Source organism: Primulina eburnea, chromosome 2 (genome assembly GCF_022965805.1).
Source record: "Primulina eburnea isolate SZY01 chromosome 2, ASM2296580v1, whole genome shotgun sequence".
NCBI classification, from domain to species: Eukaryota; Viridiplantae; Streptophyta; class Magnoliopsida; order Lamiales; family Gesneriaceae; genus Primulina; species Primulina eburnea.
This window is the reverse complement of record NC_133102.1, coordinates 34,363,837-34,388,283: the sequence shown is the minus strand read 5'-3', so window position 1 is coordinate 34,388,283 and position 24,447 is coordinate 34,363,837. Positions and strand designations below refer to the sequence as shown.

Below are 24,447 nucleotides of genomic sequence, written 5' to 3'. Positions count from 1 at the left end.
ATGCATATATTCAGTTGGCCCGATTCGACCGAAAACTTTGAATAGGATTGTTCGAAAATTTGTGAGTCGGTCAATGTTATTATAATCTGTTCATATAATGAATAAATATGATACATACACCTCTAATTGTGAATTTCCAGATACGTAAGCTTTCTTATATGAGTTAACTTTTATATATATATATATATATATATATATATATATATATATATATATATATATATATATATTTTACTGTTAATCTCTTTATATGTAAGCTTCCTTTATACGAGTTACTTTTAATTTTTTTACTTATATTAAATAATTAATGATAGTATGAACATTAATATTCATTGAATACATTAAATTTATTCTATTTCTTCTCCTATTGATGTTCTACATGGTTTTTTCTTGTTTTTTCAGAGTTCGATTAATTAATTAGTAAAGTATATTTTTTTCAGTTTTCAAAAAATTTAAATATTACATCTCGATCTCTAAATATTTATTTTGATGGTTAGTTTGAGTCCCCTAATCCAAACTATACATTAGTCTATATTTATTTCATTTTATTACATTAACTAGTTTAATGCATTGGATATTTTAGGATTTCATTTTATTATAGTGATTATCTATTTTCCTCTTTTTATGAGTTTTTTTATTTAATTATTTGACGCTAGGTTGGTTTTTTTATTTAATTGGTTTAATTTATCGATGGTTCATGTTTTGTTTTCTTTTTTCTTTTTTTTACGGTTCGGTTAATCTATACAACATACTTATCATTTTTCACAAAATTATGAGATTATATTAGTCTCCAATGATTTATTTTTATAGTTATTTTGAGTTCTCCTCTTTCAAAGTAACATTATTTCAAAAATAAAATAAAATTCTAAATGTCAACCAACCCTAGCTAACTTTATTTCAAAAATAAACTTAACCTTAACATCATCTCAAAAAACCTCTCAAAAGCATAATAAGTTAGGAAATCTTTAAAGTAGCTAAAATCTTAAACATAATTTTATTTGCAGAAAACTAGTGATAGTTCTCAAGTTGTGTGCACTTTCAGTCTAGTTAGATCAACCATCAAGTCTTTTATCAATATCATGCTCACTTGTATCGATCACACCTAGTGAGTTTATTGACTCACCAAACATTAATCATGATAAAAAGTAATACATATATATTCACAAGCAACAACGAAAATACTTTTCATGAACATAAACTTTAGCATTTTCGTTTCAACATATCATATCATATTTTCTTTCATCATATACGTATACGTTTCCTTTTTTTATTGAATTCACATCCTCAATTGTGACTTTCGTATTAGGTGTAGGTCGATGGATCAATATATGTATTACCATGGTACTGGGCGACGGGGTCATCAGCGACACTCTCACCTGTCAACTGAGCATTGGCTTTACATATCATTGTATCATTCACAATCAATTCACCTCCTTCAACTTTTCATATTTCTATCACTTATAAAAATTCATGCAAATATAAATCATTTTTCTTTTTTAAACCAAGCATGCAACACGTTTTTTTAGTATTAATGTTTCAACATAAAATTCCATAACATTTAAAATACACATTGTAACATATATTGCAGCATTCAGGACACTGTCAGAACGTCTAACATTTTTCGGGTGTCTTTTGCCCTTGGAACTCTAACATTCTCAATTTATCCTTAAGCATTAAAACGACAACCCAAATCCATCCAAACTTAACTTAACCTACGACCTTAAATTACATCCATAATTATTTCTTAGACGTAAACTTATGCCTCTCGACTAAATTCTCGATTCGTTTTTAAACTTAAACGTACATCCCTATTTTAACTTGTATTGACTCGAAACTTAACCAAACTTGAACCATAGCTTAATAACACCCAGTTATACCATATACAACCCAAATCAAGCCAAGCAAGAACCATATAACTGCATAGAAACCTTCTGAATTTTTTTGCACAAACCCCTAGCCCTAATTGGTTCGATCCCTAGCTTGCCTCGACTCCAACCCCTTAGCCACCATGTCCAGACCTTAGTTGATCCTCCTAGGACTTAGAACAAACCCAAAACATGCTGCTGGACAGAACCTAGCGGCCCTAGAATCCAACACCCTCAACCAGGGGCGTAGCCAGAATTTCAAAATATGGGGGGCTAGAAAATAAAAAAAAATTAATCTAGAAATCAATACAACATTTTCCACATGAAATAAAAATTAAGTGAAACCACGATTTTCACAATATAATCATCTGTTAGGACCAATGGAATCCGGATATCTCCACACTGGTATGATATTGTCCACTTTGGGTTTTAACCCTCATGGTTTTGCTTTTGGAACTACCCAAAAGGCCTCGTCCCAATGGAAATATCATTCCATCTTTATTAACCAATGATATTTCTCTAGATCTTCCAATGTGGGATTTTGGTTGCATCCCAACAATTCTCCCCTCAAACGAAGTTCCACTATTATTCTCATGGTCCGAGCCTCCCCTCAAGTCTTATTCGTCCTCCAATCGAGGTTACTCCACTTCACTGCGTTGGAGCGCACGCCTTACATGAACACTGGGAGCATAAACCACCCCGAGAGTTTAATCAAGGATTTTTACCGGGAGCCCTCACCTCCTTCGTTTAGGTATCGAGGATTCTACCCACACGTATCAATCTAGACCATGGCTCTGATACCACTTGTTAGGACCAGTGGAATTCAGATATCTCCACAATGGTATGATATTGTCCACTTTAGGTTTTAACTCTCATGATTTTTCTTTTGAAACCGCCCAAAAGGCCTCGTCTCAATGGAGATATCATTCCATCTTTATTAACACATGATCTTTCTAGATCTTCTAATGTGGGATTTTGGTTGCTTCCCAACATCATCAAAGACTAAATAGATAATTCATTGTGATAGGATTCCATAAAAGAATATAATTAATTTATTACAAGTTTTTAATCTTGATACTAGAATAGACCAAAACTAGATTAAAAAACACTAGAAATTACAAGAATTTTGGGAAAAAAAGTGATCGATAAAAAGATTATAGAAAAGAAGGAGAAAATTGGGAAAAAAAGAGAATAAGGGTCAAAGAGGGATGTGACCGAAGGTGGGACTTGGGAGAATTGAAAGATGAATTCAATTTCCACGCAAGCTGTGAGAGAAGGTTTTTATTTTCTCTTCTTTTTTTTCCTTTTATTTTATTTTGTATCTTATGGCTATATATATAAAAAAAAAAATCCAAAATCTTGGCTGGGCTTGAGCCCACCCCAGCCCATACTGTCCCTACGCCTCTGCCCTCAACTGTCACCGTCCAAGGCATGCACGACCCCAAGCTCACGCGATCAACCTATCCCTCGGTCCAACCATCATGCAGCCACCCTAGGACCATCAGCCTTCAAACATGCTCCTAAGGGTATTTAAACATTTGAAAAAACTTCCCTTCAAGTTCCCTTAACATGGCAGCCCTTTGTGTATCATTAGAAAGAGTTTAAAAAAAAAAACGCTAGTTTTATGCATATATGACCATAAAAATGAAAATAAAAGTGGTGCATCATATTCCTGATGGAAACATAATTAAATATACATAATATGGTGTGAAAGATGTTTGAAGAAAGATTAAGGTGTGCCATTGCATTTATATGCACGAAAACAACTTGACGATGCGAGGACGTCGACGAAAAGATGACCCTATGCTTATTTTTCTTCAAAACCGTGACCTTCCCCTTCAATTTTTCTCGTGCGTGCGTGTCTCTAGTTTCTAGGAAGAGTCCTAGTGTGTTTGAGGGTGAGGGGGCGTGAGTTGTGAGTGTTAAGGTTAGGGGTTTTGACTTTTTATTTTAATTAAAATACATGGTACAAGCTTAGGCTGATTAACCAAGTATAATCGATCCATGAGTTAATGTTTAAAATATTTTATTTAGGAAAAGTTGTGAAAATATTAGCTGAGTTCTCGAAAAATTCATATTTTTGTCGGAAATCGAATACCGTTTAAAAATACGACTCGGCGTGTTAAAACACCTCATTTTCGAAACTTTCATTTTAAATACACAACACATTAAAAAATTACAAAAATAATTACTTAATAAAAATATTTTCTTTATATGGTCCCCGGTCTCCGTTCCTCGATCGTTTCTCAGATAACATTTAAAACACAATTTTATGTATTCTAACAGAAAATCCTATTTTAAACATGTAATCATGCACATCATAATTAATTCATGCCATTAAAATAATTAGTTATTTTCTATTTTCTCTAAATTTGCATATAGTTGGGTTACGTTGTCATATTTTTGGATCTTGCAATTATTATTATTATTATTATTATTATTATTTCAGCTCAAATCACTTCCACCTATATTCAAAATTTGTCATGCTGAAATAGTTGGGGTAAAATGTGGATAAGATAAAATATTGATTTGCTTTCGAATAAGATCATTTGATTTGTGAACGGGTATAACTTGATTAGTACAATGTTAATTTAACTAAATTAATAAAGTGTGAATTTGAAATTCAAAATAAATTAAGTCAACAATTGATGAAAAATTCCAAATATTGTTATAAGTTATTCAAAAAAATATATCTAGCGATTGAGATTGAAAAATGAGAATAACTTTATTTCATTATTTGATAGAATTGATGACAAATATTACAAAATATTTTAATATGAAACTTTATTTTCTTTTTAATTTCTTAAATTATGATATTTAATTATTGTTTTAATTTATATCTCGAACTTACACATTTCTACAAGTGTCATTAAAAACATGTTAGTAAAAGCCATTTTTCTTATTGTACTTTTCTAATGAAAATGGACATTCAGAACATGTAAATTATTTATATATATATATATATATATATTCTGCAAATTTTTCTAATATTTTATTTGCAATGTAATTTTGTTAGTTTGATTTATTTCAACTTTGTTTATAAAAAGATAAATTAATGAGAAATTAAAAAGAATATAAATTACTTTATATTTTTCAATTAAATGTATAATATAATTTTTATAATTTTTTTAAACAAGAAAATTATTCGAGAAATATATATTCAGGAATTGTAATTGGAAATGAGAATAATCTTATTTCATTATTTGGTTTAATTGACGATAAATATTACAAAATACATTAATATGATACTTTATTTATTTTTAATTTCTTAAATTGAGATATTCTATTAATGTCTTAATATATATCTCAAACTTACAATTTTCTAAAAGTTTAATTAAAAATATGTTCATAAATGTCATTTTTCTTATGGTATTTTTTCAATGAAAACTAACATTGAGAGTATGTAGATTCTATATGCTCTTTTGCAAATTTTTCTAATATTTTATTTGTAGTATAATTTGATCTTTTTCAACTTCATTCATAGAAGGAGAAATTAATGAGAAATCTAAAAAAATGGAAATTATATTTTGCTTTTGAACTAAATTTATGAGATAATCCTTATAATTTTTTAACCAAGATAATCTTCATAATAAATATGAACTATACTGATAATTTTCTAACATTTGTTAGAGATTAAAATTTTTACATATGAAATTTTTAGCTCCTTATTACGTATTATTTTATTTATATATGTGTTTTACTTCATACATATATTTGAGTGATATTATTATAAAATTTTATTTCATTATTAATCATCAATATTAATTTACAAATGATTCATTCTGATATAAAGTTAACTATCTATAATATATATTCTAAAAAAAAACTGAGAAAGTTAAACAAAACCCACAAGAGGTTAAAAGTTAACAAAAAAATAATTGATATTTAACTTAATAACAAGTTTAGTGATCTTATTTTAACATTATTATGATAATTTAGTTAATTAAGAAAATTTTATTTAACAATTATTTATCTGTGTACTTCATTTAAGTACGTTGTAGTTTTTGTTTTAGCAAAATTCATTATTCTTTTAATTTTAATTTTATTATTTTTCCATTGTGAATGATATTTATATGAAAAATACTTTTGCTAATTTGAGAGAGTTGTCATTATGTTATAATCACGCGGATTGAAATGTGTCATATGAATAAATGAATATATATGATTTATTGTCATATTGGACTTTTTTTATTTATTATTTTTTGATATATTTAGATTGGTAAATACTGATAAACAATATGTTATTTAAACGATTTTAAACATTATCTAAATCTCGTAATTATATTTTTAATTATTAGTCACATAACATAAACATTCCTAGTTAGTTAAAATGTATAATCTTTAAAAGCAATGGAATTAATTTTACATAATTTTTTTCATAAAAAATTGAAAATTGATAAGTCATGCTTGTGACGATATTTTGATCATATGAATAGTAATACTAGTTCTATGAATCTAATAAATACTTGAAAGATTTTAAGAGTTAGGCAATAATATTTTAAATTTCCTATTTTTCCTTTTGAACGTGTCTTTTAAAAGAATGGCCAAGAAAGAGAGGACCAAGATTCAAAAGGCTGCTGACAGAATAATATAATATAATACTAAGATAATACAAGAATTTATGGTAGTTATATATAATGTTATTGAATACACTGCAGCAGTTAAAAGCTATAATGCAGCAGTATCATGAAATGTTTTTTCACAGTTGGGTGTCTTTCAAAATTGGTGCATCATTTGTTTGTGTAGGTGGACTCTTCAGCTAATCTCGTCCATTCTTTTTGTTCCTTCTTCTAATCTCTCTCAAGGGAAGGCAATGTTCCCGTGGGAGGGCAAGAAATGTTAGTTTCATATCCTGACAAACTGATGAATCTTTCTTGAGATAAATTATCTTTCTTTTTTCTAAATCTTTATTGATTTAACTCAAGAATCTGTGAAATTTTCTGGGCTACTGTAGTACTTAAGTTTAGTGGTTTGTCCATCTTTAAACTGCTGTGTCTCGGTTTCTTTTCTCGTTCTTTTTGCTTGTTGAAAGAAAGTTTCTTTAAATCCTACTGGTAACCTTCTTGCTTTTTACCATCAAGAAAAGGATTTCTTCCCCACCTTTGTCTTTCTTGAAAGGGTTAAAAAAGTATATCCTTTTGGAAGTTATGCTGTGTTCAAGATTTATTGTCATCGTCAAGGACAATTTTTCTTGAAGATCAGTGCTTTTTTGCTATATGAAAGAAGCAAAATTTTGTATTTTTCCTCGTTTGTTGGTGCTGTACAATAAACGGGGCCGACTGACCATTCGTTGCTCGAAAACATGAGATTTTGATGAAGGAAAGTATTTTGATGAGGGTTTTGTTTTGCAAGATTCACTGTCCACTTATTTGTTTCTGCAAACCCTCTGTTGCTCATCTTTATTGCTCTGAGCCACTGAAATTGGAGAACAGTACTCCCAGTACTGTTCCAACAGAGATTGCAGGTTCTGATAGTTTTGATAATAAGTCATGTGGTGAAGGAAAAGAAGAGCGTGTAAATTGGAATACGGAAGCTAACTTTGTGGGCAAGAGCTGCATTAAAAAGCCACCGGCTATTGTGCCAAAATCTACTGAAGAAATTGTCAGGAAAAGAGTACAATGGATTGATAATTTTGGTAAGGAACTGGCTCAGATCAAGGAATTTGAATCAAGGTGATTTACCTTCTCACCAGTCATATAATGAGTTTGAGTAACTTACTTGTTGAGTTCTTGGTATATTTTGCATTATAAGTGATGGTTGATTGTTTATAATAACTGGAAATAGTATGCACTTTAATTGAATACGATGCCCAACTTGAAAATATTTTTATTAGATAAGAATGCTTCGATCTTCTATTTAACACTTTGGAAATTTGAAATTGTCATCCTTTTGTCCCATCAGAGGAAGGTTAGAATAAAGCATGATTTACTGGGGGAATTTTGAAGTTTCGTCTTCTGTGGGTCAAGTCTTGGCTGTCCACATGCAATAAAATTATGTTACCATTAGGGATGTAGTTGCTTTTATCCATACAAAACTTTTTAACATTCCAACTCTTGAATGGAAACCAAAGGTCAATAGAAACTCATTTTCTTGTATGCATAAAACCCCTCTGCTAGCTATCGAGGCTAGAATTATTCGACGTATTTACGCATGATTCTCCGGTCATAAATCTTTCTGGTTAACTAGAAATCATTATTTGGTTTGTAGATAGGTATCTTATATTCTTTAAAGTTGTTTCTTCCAAAGATCTTATTTTGATTATTGTATGATTTCTTGTTTTTCCTGAATAAGAACAGCATGAACTCGCGTTGATATTTGAGATCTGTACACGTTAATTGATCTTCTTTCTTGAAGTAGATGTGTAAGACCCTTAGATGCGCTGCCACACAACTTCCAGAGAAAAATCTGCTAATTGATACTACAATAAGCTTCGTAAAAGGTGGTATATATTTGTCTTGATCACATAAAACATGAGAGATAAATGAATGACAGCTTAATCTTTTCTTTAACAGTCATGAGAAAGAACAACTCTCCGCTCATTGTTCTTACCATAGAATTTCAAGTCTATTATGTGGCGTTAAAATGGTGCGGTGAATCCCTTCTCATGGAACACAATTTCTTGGATTAGTGAAACAGGTGACACGGATAACGAAGAGGAAAACAACCATTGCCTTTGCGTCATTCTCTGATACTGCTCTGCTTAATGGTTTATGAGAAGGATGGATAGAATCACAGATTCTACTGTGATACTTCCATATATTACCTTCCTATTCCATTCATCATACTGGCCACAGGTATAGATAGCAATTATTGTATCCAGAAACTGACTTGCACTGATACTGCAACCTCTGTGCCTGAGATGTGAAGCTAGTATCCAGTGTCACATTACAATGGACGTATTTCATTCACCTATCTAGATGGAACAGACAGAAGACTGCTAAAAAATAGAACTGGACAGATGCTCTATATTTATTGAGTTCATCATTTGTAGTGTCCACTCTATGAGAAATGAAAGTTTGTGTTTGTTGATCATAATTTTGGTTTTTGCCCTTCAATGATGCTTACTATTACTTTGGATCATTTATTTTTCATTATTCGTTACAATTGATGAAATGTATTTGATCGTCCGTATGCTTACATGAAATCTTATGTGATTTTGTTTGGTTATGACTAGCTTTATATACTGTATAGTTTCGCAGTATGTTTGTTTATTTTTTCTGTTTGAGGATTCTTGAAAAAAATTCATGGCATTTTTGTAAAATTCAATATTTTGTTTGGAATGACTGATGGTCCTTACAGTACACGATCACACACATGTGCTTTTGGCTTCAATGGTGACCGAGTGAGTAGAGTAGGTGAATACTTACCAATGATAATGAGTTCGATTCCTCTTATTAATACTTTTTTGGACGAACATGTTGCACCGAATTTGTCGAGTGTGATTTGCTTGATTAATATGATTAGTAGATTATTGCATTAGTTTAGGGTTTACGTAGTGTTTATCGAAAAATAACGGTTGTAAATTCTTATACCATGAAAAAAATATAGTTTTTCTTTTTTAAAATAAAAAAAAGTCATTAATATGTGATATGACATATAGCAAGTGTTCAATACTAAATAATAAAAAGAAAGGCAAAAACTTGTGTGAGACGGTCTCACATGTCGTATTTTGTGAGACGGATTTATTATTTGGGTCATCCATGAAAAAATATTACTTTTTATGCTAAAGGTATTACTTTTATTGTGAATATCAATAGAGTTGACATGTCTCACGAATAAAGATTCGTGAGATCGTCTCACCAAAGACCTATTAAAAAAGAAATAGAAATGAATTATCGCCAGTTACTATGCCACATTGGATGTATTGTGATAATGTTGGCTCTGTGAACGTCATGTGAATTTTTATGTGGAACCCTTCACTTGTTTCGGGGATCCAACCATCTTTGGCGAGTAATTTCTCACATGGTTCAATTAAATTCGAATTTCTTCGCTTTGTTACTGAACTAATTACTATCTTGATTTTAATAAAATTATCAAAATAAAATCCAATGTATAACTTTCCTTCACTCATTTGTGAATTTTCATAATGTAAAAACCAATTTTTTTTAATAATGGAGTCATTGATATATAATTTTTTTAACATAGAGACCAATACATTTGATGTGAGGCCCAATGAGTATATAGGCCCAGCCCATTTCCAATTAATATTTATCCAACCCATTTTCCCTAAATCCATCCCATGACCATCTCCATGTTTTTCCCTGAAACCCATCGGTTCTCCTTCAAGCACCAAGTTTACCATCTCGCCATCCCGCCAGCTGTCGGAGTAATAGCACGGTAGTCCAGCAGTCGGTTTTCCCAAGCTACGCGTTCCGTCTATGAGCTGAATCAGTAGAAATCAGAGCTCCATCCTTCACGTTTGAGCCAACAGCTGCGTTTCATTCTTTGTCCGATTTGGTGAGCTTCTAGTTTCGATTTTTCTTGTTGGTGTGGGGTTTATTGAGCAAGGAATCGAAGCCTTTTATATTCTCCCTGTTTTCAGCTGATTTCCAGCTATTTTTAGCTCGGTTTCCGGCGAGTTTCCGGCAAATTTTCCGGCGAGCCACCTCCGCGAGATCACAGGTATTAAGCTCGAAATTCCAGATTTTGATGGGTTTATAGGTTGCTGAAAATTCGATTTTTAACCGCTCCGATTTAAATTGTTTTAGTCAGTTCGAATGCAGTATCTTGAAGTACATAAAGAATTTATATTATAGGTTATATTATTGGACGAGTTCATCAGAAAGTTCTTAAGAAAGTACAATGGTATTGTAAGTTACAGTTGAGGTACGCTCAAAGCTTTATCATTATGACGCTTATATTATCGTGTAAGAATATTCAATGAATGTTGTTTGCTATTATGTGCCTTGAATATTTATTATGATGTATTCATGCATAAATTTTATTGGCATAACATATCGAGCCTTGACTCCTTTGACATTGATTTATGTTGATTCTGTTGAGATATATTGAGTCATCAGAGGGACAAATGGGTTAGGATTAGCCACATTCCCATATGATAGCTAGGGACGAGCAACTTAGCTACTCGCATTCTCGATGCTACGTGCATGGACGAGCGGCGATTTGATACTGCATTCCTGGCACAAGTGGCCACTGTTACTGATGATGATGCTATTCGTTTGGACTCCGTTTGGTATCCGTTATTCCATTGTTACCATTCATGTGTCGTATATCATTGCATTTACTTGGTATTATTACATGCCTTTTATATACATCGTAATTTTACTGGTTTGTTGTACTGAGGTCCGACTCCTGTTTTCTTTTTATGTTGTGGTTGTTTTTGATGCCATAGCAGGTCATTCCAGGTGATTTGACGTGTCTGGTGGAGCGTCAACGAGTGGTACCTAGTAGTGGAGTTGGTTTGTGTCAGAGTTCTCAGATATCTATATATTATACTGTTTTGATACATTTGTCAGGGAGATGCCATGTGTAGCTGTATGGTGTTTTTTTATGATGTTTTGGATTTTATTTGTGTATATTGTGTCTAATCCTAACCAGTGTGGTTGTATGATATTTGTTTGGTTTATTGTGAACTTGATGTTATTTTTGAGCGTATATTGATGTTGTTGTGTTTTGAAATTTTTGGGATGTACTGGTTACGTGGAGGTCATGCTGAAATTTCTGGAGGCCCAAATGAATATTTTAAACTCGTTTTCGCTGTTTACATCAATTAATCCTTGTTGTTTAATTAAATATTAATTAAGAGTACGAGCCCTCACATTTGATCTAGTTCAGGTTTGTCAAATTCGAGTGTGCAACTGATGCTCTAGCGAATCCAAAGAACTAACTTCGAGGGTCGTCATGTGCATCACGAAACAATGCTGAAGGTGCTAATGCGTACCCACCAAAACCCTAAATCATCTGATGGTCAATTTAGCAAAAACCCAATGAGGTTTCTGATAAAGCAAGAGAGCACTTGAATAACTAAATGAGATTAGATGACATCAATATATATGGGCTGACCACTCAACCATTGTTTCGATCGTTTCTAGCTTTTCTTTGCACATTCTCGATGTTCAATATATTAGTTATAACAAACAAAAGCAAATCAATGAAGATTCTCCATCTGGCACCTCGATATGAATGGGACTTGAAATGATAATAATCGGTTAGGGTATAAGCGAGTCCATCCGCATATAAGTAGTTTGAGCTTCATTTTGAGACGAGGTCGAGCTTTAATATCTAATGCTTGAGTCCCCATTGAGCTCGAGCCGTATTTTTTAATTACTTTTATTTTGAAACACTAATTCAATTAGTTTTTTTTTTTTTTAATTTTATAATACATTATATACTCAATAACTAATTTTGAAAAAAAAAACAAGGAGACTTTCATAAATATGCATTCTAGTCCAAATGATGCTCAAGAGAACAGAGCTAGATAGGCTCCAGTTACTCGAAAATGCTAACGTACAAATTAAGTGACTCGAATTCTATTCAAGAGATCAAGCTTGAAAATATATTTTCCTGAGTCGAGCTCGAGTACACTGCTCTTCTATCCAAGAGATCAAGCTTAAAAAACCGATTTCCAACAGTTCGTAGTAGGTACTTGATAAGTGCAAGTTTTGCACTTAATTTATATTAGAATCCATTTTGAATTATGCTTGTTTCGAACAGAATTATGCGTTTTTTTGGTTTGTTTTTGTTGTCATTTCAGGAATGGTGAAAATAGCGATCACGAAGCCAAGTGAACCAAGAGAACAATGAAATGCCATGAACCCTCGGACAGAACCTCGCGCGCGCCCGCGCGAGATCACGCGCAGCCGCGCGCAATGAGATGCATGATGATCGACAGTGGTGCGCGCGCCATCGCGCCAACTCTTGCGCATTCGCGCGCACGGATACAAGCGAATGACCAGTGGTGCGCGCGCCACAGCGCCAAAACACGCGCTATCGCGCGCACAAAGATGCAGCAGAAAACCCGAGAGCAGCGCGCGCCAGCGCCAGATCTCGCGCACCCGCGCGCGCAGACCCGAGACAGACGCGCCATCGCGCCAACTCTCGCGCAACCGCGCGAGCTAGCACTCGGCAGATGAGCAACACCATGCGCGCCATCGCGCCACTTCATGCGCCATAGCGCGCGCCGCGAGTCCAGAAATGTATAAAAAGCGCGATTCTTAGGTCATTTAGGGGGACGCAGCCGTCACGGGAGAAATACCTAGGAGAGCTAAAGAACTCAGAGACGAAGATCCGGAACGCGAAGATCGATCACAGATACGAAGAACGACGGATCTGGACGCAGAGACGGCACTTAGGATTTGTCTTTTATCTTTCGTTTTATATTTTCGTGTAAATTTAATGTCTGAATCTTCAAACATGCATTGTGTTCATTTATATTTCGTGATGAACTAAACTCTCATTCTGGAGAATGACGTAACTCTGTTGAAACGATGATTTGACACCGTTATTTATTGATTGAATTCTGCTTTCGTTTAATTGTGTTCTCTGCGTTTACTGCACTGCAATTTACTGGCCATAAATTGTTCGTTGTTTGATTAATCTTATAACTCGGGAGAGGGACTAGGGTTATAGATCATTAGAGACACATCGTTGAATGTTTATAGCGTTCGGAAGGCGTATAACTTTAGCGAGGCTTAGTAAGAACATTGTATGCGCTTATCTATGAAACGTAGATTCTAATTAGGAATAATTGAATCGAAGTTGATAGATACACTTTATTCGTCACTTGGGAAAGGGGGAATAAAACAATCTAAGTGTTCTTGGCCATTAATCGATTGGAATTCAGGAATATAAATTAAACTGTGAATGATTGTCGTGGAAACTTTGTGAAATCATTTCTCTAGATATTTTCTCTCATTATTATCTCTCAATCCGGTGATTTAATTTATTCATTGCTTTCAATTAATTCGTTTAAACAAACAAATCTGATTATTGATTTTTCTAGATAAAGTCTTGGCTATTTTAATTACAAGAATTGATATACATTTTTATACACACTCCTCGTGGGATCGACACTTGTACCCAAAAGTACATTTTACTATAACTTGACATCGTGCGCTTGCGAGCAGTTAAGAAAACGCGCAACAAGTTTTTGGCGCCGTTGCCGGGGAGTGTCAAATTTGAATTTATATCAGAATTGTTACCAATTAGTCTAGATTTTAATTTAGATATTTTATTTTATTTCATTTTTGATTTATTCACTTTTTCTGTTTGACAGTGCATGCTAAGATCGCACAGCCCTGATTTGCTTATTTTTGATCCGGAGATCGAGCGAACTGCGAGAAGATTAAGAAAAGCGAGAAGGGAAGAAATCAAAGCGATGGCTGATAACAGAGAAAACGACCGACAGATGCCGCCTGAGGCTATACCAATCAGAGATCACTTCCGACCAGTGATCAACACGCATTATTCTGGCATTGCTCGAGGAAACATCAACGCCAACAATTTCGAGCTTAAGCCCGCATTGATAAACATGGTTCAACAGAACCAGTTTGGGGGAGCCACTACTTCAGATCCTCATCTACATCTCAGAACATTCTTGGAGATTACAGATACGGTAAAAATGAATGGTGTTTCTGATGATATTATTCGACTGCGCTTGTTTCCTTTTTCTTTCAGGGATCAAGCAAGAGGATGGCTGCAATCGCTTCCCTTGGGAAGTATCACAACATGGGAGGAGTTGGCGACAAAATTTCTGGCAAAATACTTTCCCCCTGCAAAGTCTGCACAGTTGAAGATAGAGATTAGCACGTTTCGGCAGACTGAATTGGAGCAACTGTATGAGGCATGGGAGAGATACAAGGAGCTGTTGAGGAAATGCCCGAACCATGGTTTTGAAGATTGGGTGCAAATCGAGCTTTTCTATAATGGATTGAATGGTCAAACGCGTACAACTGTGGATGCAGCGGCAGGTGGCACGATCTTTGCCAAGTCCCCTGCTCAAGCCTATGACTTGCTTGAGCAGATGACCATAAACAGCTACCAGTGGCCATCTGAAAGATCTGGAGTGAAGAGGACTGCTGGAGTTTATGCCGTGGATCCAATCACATCACTTACTGCACAGGTTTCAGCATTGACCACACAGATTGCAGCAATGAACAAAGCAGGCCAGTCTACGTCTGATGTAGCACTGGTGACTGCCGAAGAGTCGCCTATTCCTGAAGAAGTGCAATACATCAACAACAAGAACTTTGGAGGCTTTGGCGGATATCGAGGTAACCCTACCCCTAACACTTATCACCCTGATTTGCGAAACCATGAAAACTTTTCTTATGCAAACAATAAGAATGTGTTGAATCCTCCACCGGGGTTCAACACATCAAATGGGGAAGGGAAGCCATCATTTGAAGATTTAGTTGGAACGTTTGTGGTTGAATCTGGTAAAAGGATGTCTAGAACTGAGTCTAGACTGGACAACCTTGAGACACACATGGCGAGCATTGGTGCGACATTGAAAATCCTGGAGTCACAAGTGGGGCAGATAACGAATGCACTTACGTCTCAATCGTCAGGCGTAGTACAAAAGACTGCAGATCCAAATCTGAGAGAGGTGAATGCCATTTTTATGCAGCATGAGGAGATTGGTATGTTAGGCAGCGAAGAGAAGGAGGTTGAACTCACACAAGTTCCGAATGAAAAGCCAACTCCAAGCAAAAGAACCCGAGGTAAGAAATCTGAGAGGTATGAGTTAAATCAATGCATTGATATTTCTTTACTCCCCTACCCCCAGAGATATTTACAATTACAGGCTGAGTTTCAAAAAAAAAAAGGTCTTGAAGATCTCAAGAACCTACACTCTAACATTCAGTCTACAGAGAAGGAAGAGGTGGCAATCACTGGAGGAGAGAATAAGGGCATGCAAGGAAGTCTTCCTCAGAAGCTGCAAGACCCCGGAGAATTTTTTATACCATGTGAAATAAGGGGGCAATTAGTGGAAAAAGCTATATGTGATTCGGGAGCGAGCGTGAATGTAATGCCAAGTTTTCTCTACGAGAAACTTGGACTGAGTGTGATCAAACCCACAGGACTAAGTTTGCAAATGGCGGATAAATCGATCAGGACACCGCTAGGTGTTGTGGAAGATGTTGAACTTAAGATTGATAAAATAAGGCTTTTAGCTGATTTTGTGGTGCTTGACACGGGGAACAGTCAGAATGTTCGTGCTATTTTAGGACGACCATTTTTGGCTACTGCAGGAGCTATTATTGACGTGAAACGAAGAAAGATGACCATGGAAGTTGAAGGTCAGCTTGTGGAAATAAAGGCATCCAAGATAGCATACAATCCACCATGAACAGGATGGGTATAGTCGGGCTGATGACGTTAAACCAAGCGCTGTGTGGGAGGCAACCCACAATTTATTTTCTTTAGCATTCATTTTGTTTTTATTATTTTATTTTATTTTACGTCCTGAGTTGTTAATTTTACCCACCACCAGATCTATCACCGCCGCAGCCCATGGAAATGGATGACTCAGATGCTGCGGACAACAACTCGAGCCCCGAGTTCTGACATTCGGGAGCGAGGTATGTGTTGTCATATTCTTTATTTCTATACATTGAGGACAATGCATACTTTAAGTTTGGGGGGTAACAAATTGCTTGTTAGAATTTTTCTGATTTTTTTTTTATTTTGCACAGTAGTTAGTTTGATTTTTTTATTATTATTTTTATTATTGCATTCTATATTTGTTAGGAAAAGTCATGTAAGTAAAATGTGTGACCGATGATGAAAACTTAATTGCGATCCTGAAATTTATATGTGTTCATGAGAACCTAAGCGTCACAAATATTTTGCACTGTCATGTTTATTGATACTATTGTTGCTTAGAGACAAGTTGTATGCCTGTGATGCTAAACAGACGACGGATATCTGATTTTTGGTAATTCTTGCATGACATTGATTGACACTTTTACAAACATAGAAATGATCTAGGCGGTTTTTCACAATATCTTTGGGCCTGTTTTCTTTGTTACTGTCAATTGTAGCCCTTTGAGACTCGAAGTTTTTGAGATGCTTAAATTTTCTTCGTGCACCTATTTCATATATCATTTTTGTTGAAAATTGCATGTGATTGGTTTGTATGAGTTGACTAATGGATTGACGGAAGTCTAGAACTTGTTTGAACACTTTTCGAGGCGAAATACGGATAACATGTGACATAGGAATGATTTAGGCGATCTTTGGAACCGTTTTGAGCCTTCGAGCCTACCAAATGAACATGATATATCCCTAGTGTCCCATTTTGAGCCAACTAAAAAAAATCAAGTGGTATGTGTCAATGACACACAATTAGCCCCCTTGTATTTATTCTACTTCCCACAACGACTACCTAATGAAGCTTATACACTTACTGTCCTACCTAATTTTGAGAGAAATAAGTTCATGGGTGTTGTAATGATTCAAATACTCCTTGAAAAGAAAAGAAAAAGTTTAATGTGTTGAAAGAAGTTCAAAAGAAAAAAAAAAATGTGAATCAAACGTGGTGAAAAAGAAAATATGGGAAATGAAGGATATGAATAAAAAGAAAACAATAAAGTGGAGGGTGGTTGAAAAGAAAATGAAAATGAGTGAAGTTGATGAAGTTCAATTATTTCTCTCAAATTTTGAATTCCATACCTTTTATTGTAGCCGTGAGCCGTGGCCTAACGTTACAATCCTACAAGACCTATTAACCTTGTCACATTTATCCAATAAACTAGTGGAGAAAAGTTGTTCAAATCAAGCTTATGGATACCTGAAAAACATTGTCAACGAGTATAGACTCTAATCACTTGCTTGCAAGCATCTCATTTTGTGATTTCATCTTTGGCATACTTGTGTTGATCATCTTTCGAGCCAAATAATCACCGAAAAAGTCCTATGTGATCTGTGAATGCAAATGTTGATGTTGTGTAAGTTGAACTGAACTGAGGATTTCTTGATTCTGTAAGGCGAATGGGCATTACAACTCTATTTGAGCATTCGATGGGGTAAACGAACATTGACATATCACACACACACGTGACTCTTGGGAAATCATGAATTACATGAAATTAGATGAGTCGGAGGTCAATATCACTTTTCGCATATCCATGACTTTAGTAATTTGCGTATTTCTTTATTAGCTGTTATTCTATTTTGCTCGGGACTAGCAAAAGTTCAAGTTTGGGGGGTTTGATAAGTGCAAGTTTTGCACTTAATTTATATTAGAATCCATTTTGAACTATGCTTGTTTCGAACAGAATTATGCGTTTTTTTGGTTTGTTTTTGTTGTCATTTCAGGAATGGTGAAAATAGCGATCACGAAGCCAAGTGAACCAAGAGAACAATGAAATGCCATGAACCCTCGGACAGAACCTCGCGCGCGCCCGCGCGAGATCACGCGCAGCCGCGCGCAATGAGATGCATGATGATCGACAGTGGTGCGCGCGCCATCGCGCCAACTCTTGCGCATTCGCGCGCACCGATACAAGCGAATGACCAGTGGTGCGCGCGCCACAGCGCCAAAACACGCGCTATCGCGCGCACAAAGATGCAGCAGAAAACCCGAGAGCAGCGCGCGCCAGCGCCAGATCTCGCGCACCCGCGCGCGCAGACCCGAGACAGACGCGCCATCGCGCCAACTCTCGCGCAACCGCGCGAGCTAGCACTCGGCAGATGAGCAACACCATGCGCGCCATCGCGCCACTTCATGCGCCATAGCGCGCGCCGCGAGTCCAGAAATGTATAAAAAGCGCGATTCTTAGGTCATTTAGGGGGACGCAGCCGTCACGGGAGAAATACCTAGGAGAGCTAAAGAACTCAGAGACGAAGATCCGGAACGCGAAGATCGATCACAGATACGAAGAACGACGGATCTGGACGCAGAGACGGCACTTAGGATTTGTCTTTTATCTTTCGTTTTATATTTTCGTGTAAATTTAATGTCTGAATCTTCAAACATGCATTGTGTTCATTTATATTTCGTGATGAACTAAACTCTCATTCTGGAGAATGACGTAACTCTGTTGAAACGATGATTTGACACCGTTATTTATTGATTGAATTCTGCTTTCGTTTAATTGTGTTCTCTGCGTTTACTGCACTGCAATTTACTGGCCATAAATTGTTCGTTGTTTGATTAATCTTATAACTCGGGAGAGGGACTAGGGTTATAGATCATTAGAGACACATCGTTGAATGTTTATAGCGTTCGGAAGGCGTATAACTTTAGCGAGGCTTAGTAAGAACATTGTATGCGCTTATCTATGAAACGTAGATTCTAATTAGGAATAATTGAATCGAAGTTGATAGATACACTTTATTCGTCACTTGGGAAAGGGGGAATAAAACAATCTAAGTGTTCTTGGCCATTAATCGATTGGAATTCAGGAATATAAATTAAACTGTGAATGATTGTCGTGGAAACTTTGTGAAATCATTTCTCTAGATATTTTCTCTCATTATTATCTCTCAATCCGGTGATTTAATTTATTCATTGCTTTCAATTAATTCGTTTAAACAAACAAATCTGATTATTGATTTTTCTAGATAAAGTCTTGGCTATTTTAATTACAAGAATTGATATACATTTTTATACACACTCCTCGTGGGATCGACACTTGTACCCAAAATTACATTTTACTATAACTTGACATCGTGCGCTTGCGAGCAGTTAAGAAAACGCGCAACAGTACTCTTCCAGGTTCTGTCTTATATACTACTCTTCTAAACTGGATTATACTATTGGGACATATCACGTTTGTTCCGTGCTTTTTTATTCATATTCTTTTGTGATATCATTATGTCAAGCTAACATATGAAGTGGAAACGTTTCCAGCAATCGGATCATATAACCTTTGAACCGACCTACAGATTGTTTACGAGCATTCAAGAGCCGACAAGGATTTCAAAACTCACTTCCTATTTGATGTTCCGTAAACAAAATCGTCTCAATTCTTTTACCGTTCATGTAACAAGATTCTTTAATGCAAAGAGAGCAACGAATGTTATCGAGAAAGAAATCCAAATCATAGTCAGGCAAAAGAGAGTGGCTTCGGAGCAGAAAACTGCAGTACCTTCACAAGATCTTCGGAATATTTGCTAGCTAGTCCAATGATAACTGAAAACTTATGCTTGAAACAGTTATTGTGAACTAACTATTTCTACTTTGGCTAGTCAACTTCAAGTTCTCGCACAACTTCCTCAAGTATATGTGTTGAGAGTTGAAAGGCCAATTTTGTCTTAATTTATCAACGACTGTTTAATCTTGACAATGAATTGATGCACGATGGGATTAGCAAAACAGAGAAAAATGAAAACGTGTCATCGATAGATGCACAAAGTTTCTGCAATTGGATGCTATGCAAAAGATGAAGTATTCATGAATTGTAATGCCAAGGGTTCTGAGATTATTGCTGCTATTCCTGGGTTCCTTCAGAAGCAGCGGTGGATTTAACGTATGAAAGAGATGAAGTAATCATGAATTGTAATGCCTGAGGCTCTGAAAGGATCCATCATGGACCTTCTACCGGGGAGGGGTCCAAATCTGGTTTGTGCCTGATCTTGATGGGCCCATTCATGAGGTATAACCAGTCTCCCCCTCCCGAGTCGAAATGAATCGCATGTTTGAAGCTCGATTAATTATACTTTCCATATTACTAGACATGCCATCCGTCCAAAACCCTTGACCCAGCAACTAGCCCACGCTGGCGGTCATGCTGCACACCCTTGAGCTCTCCCCATCACCCATCTCGTCCACGCCCATCCTCGCCTTCGCCGTACCCCCTCGCCCATCCTCGCGCCATCGCGCTAGCTGCCCACTCCACAGCCTCGCCCATAACTACCCTCACCAGCCCCTGCCTATAGTCTCCTCGCCTGCAGCACTTTTCCCTCGCCAGCAACCACCTCACCAAGCACCCTCGCCCGCAGCCTTCGCGTGCAGCCCAGCACCTTCGCCCTAGTTGTCTACTCCACAGCCGCTCTCTCCCACGCTCGCCCTCGCCTGGCACCATCTCCTAGCCCAAGCCGCACACCCTTGACTTCTCATAGCCTTGCCCCTCCCTGAGCGCCTCCGCCCAAAGCCTGCAGCCCATGCTACACACCCTTGCCTCCTCCCAGCCTCGCCAGCTGCCCTTGCCGGTAGCCTAGCACCCTCGCTCTTCTCCTTCACGCGCAGCCTAGAACCCTCGCCCTAGCCGCATACTCCACACCTGCTCTCTCCCATGCTCGCCCTCACCTGGCACCATCTCGCTGCCCACGCCCTCACAGCCCACGCCGCACACCCTTGACTCCTCACAGCCTCACCCCTCCCCGAGCGCCTTCGCCCGCAGCCCACGTCGCACACCCTCTCCTCCTCCCACCATCGCCCCTCCCGAGTGCCCTCGCCCTTCGCTCGCAGCCTTCCCTCGTCCTCGCCTAGCCTCTGCCAGCCCCTCGTCCTCATATCACCTTTGCCCATCTTTTCTTCGTCTCCAAGGTCCTCTACTGGGCTTGAGGTAGAAGAAACGAGTACTTCACTCACCCTCCATACTTCAAGCACCTCACTCTTACCACCTCAAGCTCATCTACTATGACCACCTCAAGCTCATCTACTAGGCTCCAATATTTACCCTCACCACCTCAAGCTCTTTTACTAGTCTCCAACCTTAGTAGGAAAATTATGAACTCTCACCCTCCATATTTCAAGTTTTTCACCTTCACCACCTCAAACTCATCTACTAGGCTCCAAACTTCACCATCACCACCTCAAGATCCTCTACTAGGCTTCAGCCCTAGTAGGAATATTATGAATCATCACACTACATACTTCAAGTTCTTCACTCTCACCACCTCAAGCTCCTCTACTAGTGTAACGCCCCATATTCGACGAATGTCCCCACTGCACCAAGATGAGTCTTTCCAGTGTTATAATGTCCTCACACGCACCATAAGAAATGTAGAACCCGTAAATCAGAATACGTATAAGTCATGCATAATTTCTATTATTTAAATTAAAATGATTTTTATTGCATGAGGATTTAAATTCTTTCCCTTAAATTTAATTAGTTTATGCAGTAGTTTATTTATTATCTTTTCAGTTAATTAAGCGAGGTCGGACTGGAGTTGGAGTATTGAGATAAAATTTAATAATAAGAAAAATTCATAGAATTTATTTAAGATAAAGGATAATTTATTTTAATGAAAAAGAATGTTTAAGGATTTATTCAATTAAGTAGAGATAAGTAGTAAATAAGTTCTTTTATGTCCAATAATTTAATTAAAAGCCTAAATTAAAATGTATGACCATTTGAGATAAATTAATCTAGGCTTATTTTATTTAAGAAACTGTAACTTAATATGTTAGTAAATTTAATTTAAGAATTAGTCATGCATGCAAGATAATTACTATCCTAAACTAATTAATTATTTAATTCACTAAAATACTTAATAGGTAGATAAAACTTTAAAAATTTAAAATACAATATTTAAGCAATATTTCCTCCATTTTTACTTCTAAATTTCAGCCACCCATTGATAGGATTTGTTATAGATTGACAACTCACCATTTTGATTCATTTCCTTATTCTTTTCTTGGTAGATATTTCCCTTCTTTTTTGATCCTCAATAATTCACAACTAAGATATTTTCCTACCCTTAATTGACAAGAGATTCTCGGCCATCTCACCTCCCAATCAACCCTCAAATCCCATAATATAATATATCTTTCCTTACCTCCCAAACTCTAGGATAGAAAGATTTCTTATCTTGACTCTCAAATTCCATTTAATTAGTAAACTTCTCATTCATTCCCTAGACTCCCTCCCACTCCATAATCTCGAAATTTCAGTCTATTTCAGCAATAAAAATCGTGAATGCCTTGAGAGAATTAAGAGAGAAAAAAAGAGAAGTAAGAAATAACTCCGTCTCCGCTGCGCCGCGTCGTCGTATTCGTTTGATTTGTTTTCGTTTCAAACAAATCCAAGACATGTATATTTTATTCTTTACTCTTCAATCAAGTCATATAAATATTTTAAAACATTACATGATCATGATTTCCATGGCAAAAACCGAAATTATGACAGCAACCTCTCACAGAATTTTGCACAGATTTTCGGTCACTCCTTTATGCTTCACGGTTGTGCGTTTTTGGTGATTTCAGGGTTTGTTTCGATCTCAGGCTCCCAAGGCTGTTTATGGTCATGTCCTAGGTATGTTAGGGTCAAGTTTGATCAAGGGTTCAAACCCCAAAACCGTGAGTTATACGCTCCAAATAGCAAGCAAGAAACAAGTGCCATATTCGAGACTCAATTGCTGTCAATGGCTTGCTTGGGTTAGTGTTCGAGCCATGGCTGGCCAAGGGCCGGTAGCCATGGCCAGGACCCTTCCCTAGCAAGCATAGGACGTGGTCAAGTCGGCCTTAAGTGGCTTGAGTCACGTCCCAAGTCGGTTGGATAGCAACAACGCAAGTCCCTTTCGGTTTCAGTTTTTCTACATTTCGTTTGTGTGTGTGAAGCTTTGGCTTCTTGGTTGGTATGGATCTTGGTTGGCTTTTAGCCCTTAGCCACGGTTCATACCATACCTCTTGATGTCTAGATCATGCCATGTTCAATCAAATGGCCACTAGAATGTTCCGTGACAGCAAGAACAAGCGAGACACCCCACGCGTGCATATGCATTTTCGGGTGGGAGCTTCGAGTTGTTGCTGGTGTTGTTTAAATTGTGGCTGGCCTAGGGCCCTTATCCATGGTTCAAACCACACCCTAGGATGTTGGGAAGAGGTTCTGGTTGGTGGTTCAATCCCCAATGGCCATTAGCCTTGCAAACGATGAATGCAAGCAAAAGCGCTGTTGCTGTATTTTTTTTTACAGCAAGCTGGTGCTTTGGGTCAGAGGCTTGTTTGAGTTCTTGGTTGTCTTTTAGCCTATGACCTTGGACTGGACAGTGCCACATTGAGTTAGGAAGGTCATGTTTTTGGCCGTTCGTGATTTGGTTGAGTTTAGAGGTCGTACGAGAATTTACGGTGCAATGTGCCAAAATGACTCTCGAAAGAGCGTCACATGTTTTTGGCCTCCATTCCACAAAATTTCGAAGTACTGAAATTTTAGGAGCATTATTTTATCATTTTAGGTGTATTTTAATCATGACTAAATGATGGTTCGGTGTTGGTTTGGGTTGGCACGTAGTCATGATTAAACACTAAGTCATTGGGCGTAATTGTCTCGGTTTTGGATTCAATTACGAAGTGTTGGTCAAGTTAAATCATTTGCATATTTTTCATGTTAGATTATGTCGCAGCGAGCCGGGGAACGTTCCAACCCATTCGGTAAAATAATACAGGATATTTAATTATATTACGTGCATAAAAATATAAAATGTTCATTTTTGAGATATATGCGATATTGCTTGTGGCCACTTCACGTTCATGAGATTGCAGCTTATCATGGGATTATTACTTCATCCGGTGGTCACTGACCGGTTCAGTTCATGTTCATGTATTGGTAGATCTCTACCGCCCAGTATAATGTGGTTTAGTCTGATCAGACGATTCATTTCACGTTATGGGCCACTTGCGTAGAACATATTCTCAATAGAAAAATTATTATATGCTATTTCATGACAGGGC

At 36.6% G+C, this 24,447-nt stretch overlaps 2 protein-coding genes and 1 long non-coding RNA gene across 4 annotated transcripts; all 3 read left to right on the top strand.

The window, feature by feature from the left end:
• Positions 1–6,487: 6,487 nt before the first annotated feature.
• LOC140823044 (uncharacterized) lies at positions 6,488–8,530 on the top strand. Its single transcript, XM_073184131.1, has 2 exons — positions 6,488–7,537; positions 8,378–8,530. The coding sequence occupies exons 1-2, from the start codon at positions 7,179–7,181 to the stop codon at positions 8,457–8,459; spliced, it is 441 nt and encodes a 146-aa protein (XP_073040232.1). The 5' UTR covers positions 6,488–7,178; the 3' UTR covers positions 8,460–8,530.
• Positions 8,531–10,107: 1,577 nt separating this feature from the next.
• On the top strand, positions 10,108–11,539 carry LOC140824658 (uncharacterized). Of its 2 annotated transcripts, XR_012116427.1 has the most exons (4): positions 10,108–10,322; positions 10,408–10,526; positions 10,622–11,087; positions 11,221–11,539. It is a non-coding gene; the product is annotated as an uncharacterized lncRNA (long non-coding RNA). The 2 variants fall into 2 exon arrangements; XR_012116426.1 differs by having other exon boundaries at positions 10,622–11,538.
• A 2,663-nt stretch (positions 11,540–14,202) lies between these two features.
• On the top strand, positions 14,203–16,176 carry LOC140824240 (uncharacterized). Its single transcript, XM_073185836.1, has 5 exons — positions 14,203–14,358; positions 14,435–14,439; positions 14,502–15,097; positions 15,215–15,547; positions 15,662–16,176. The coding sequence occupies exons 1-5, from the start codon at positions 14,203–14,205 to the stop codon at positions 16,174–16,176; spliced, it is 1,605 nt and encodes a 534-aa protein (XP_073041937.1).
• The last annotated feature ends 8,271 nt before the right edge of the window (positions 16,177–24,447 follow it).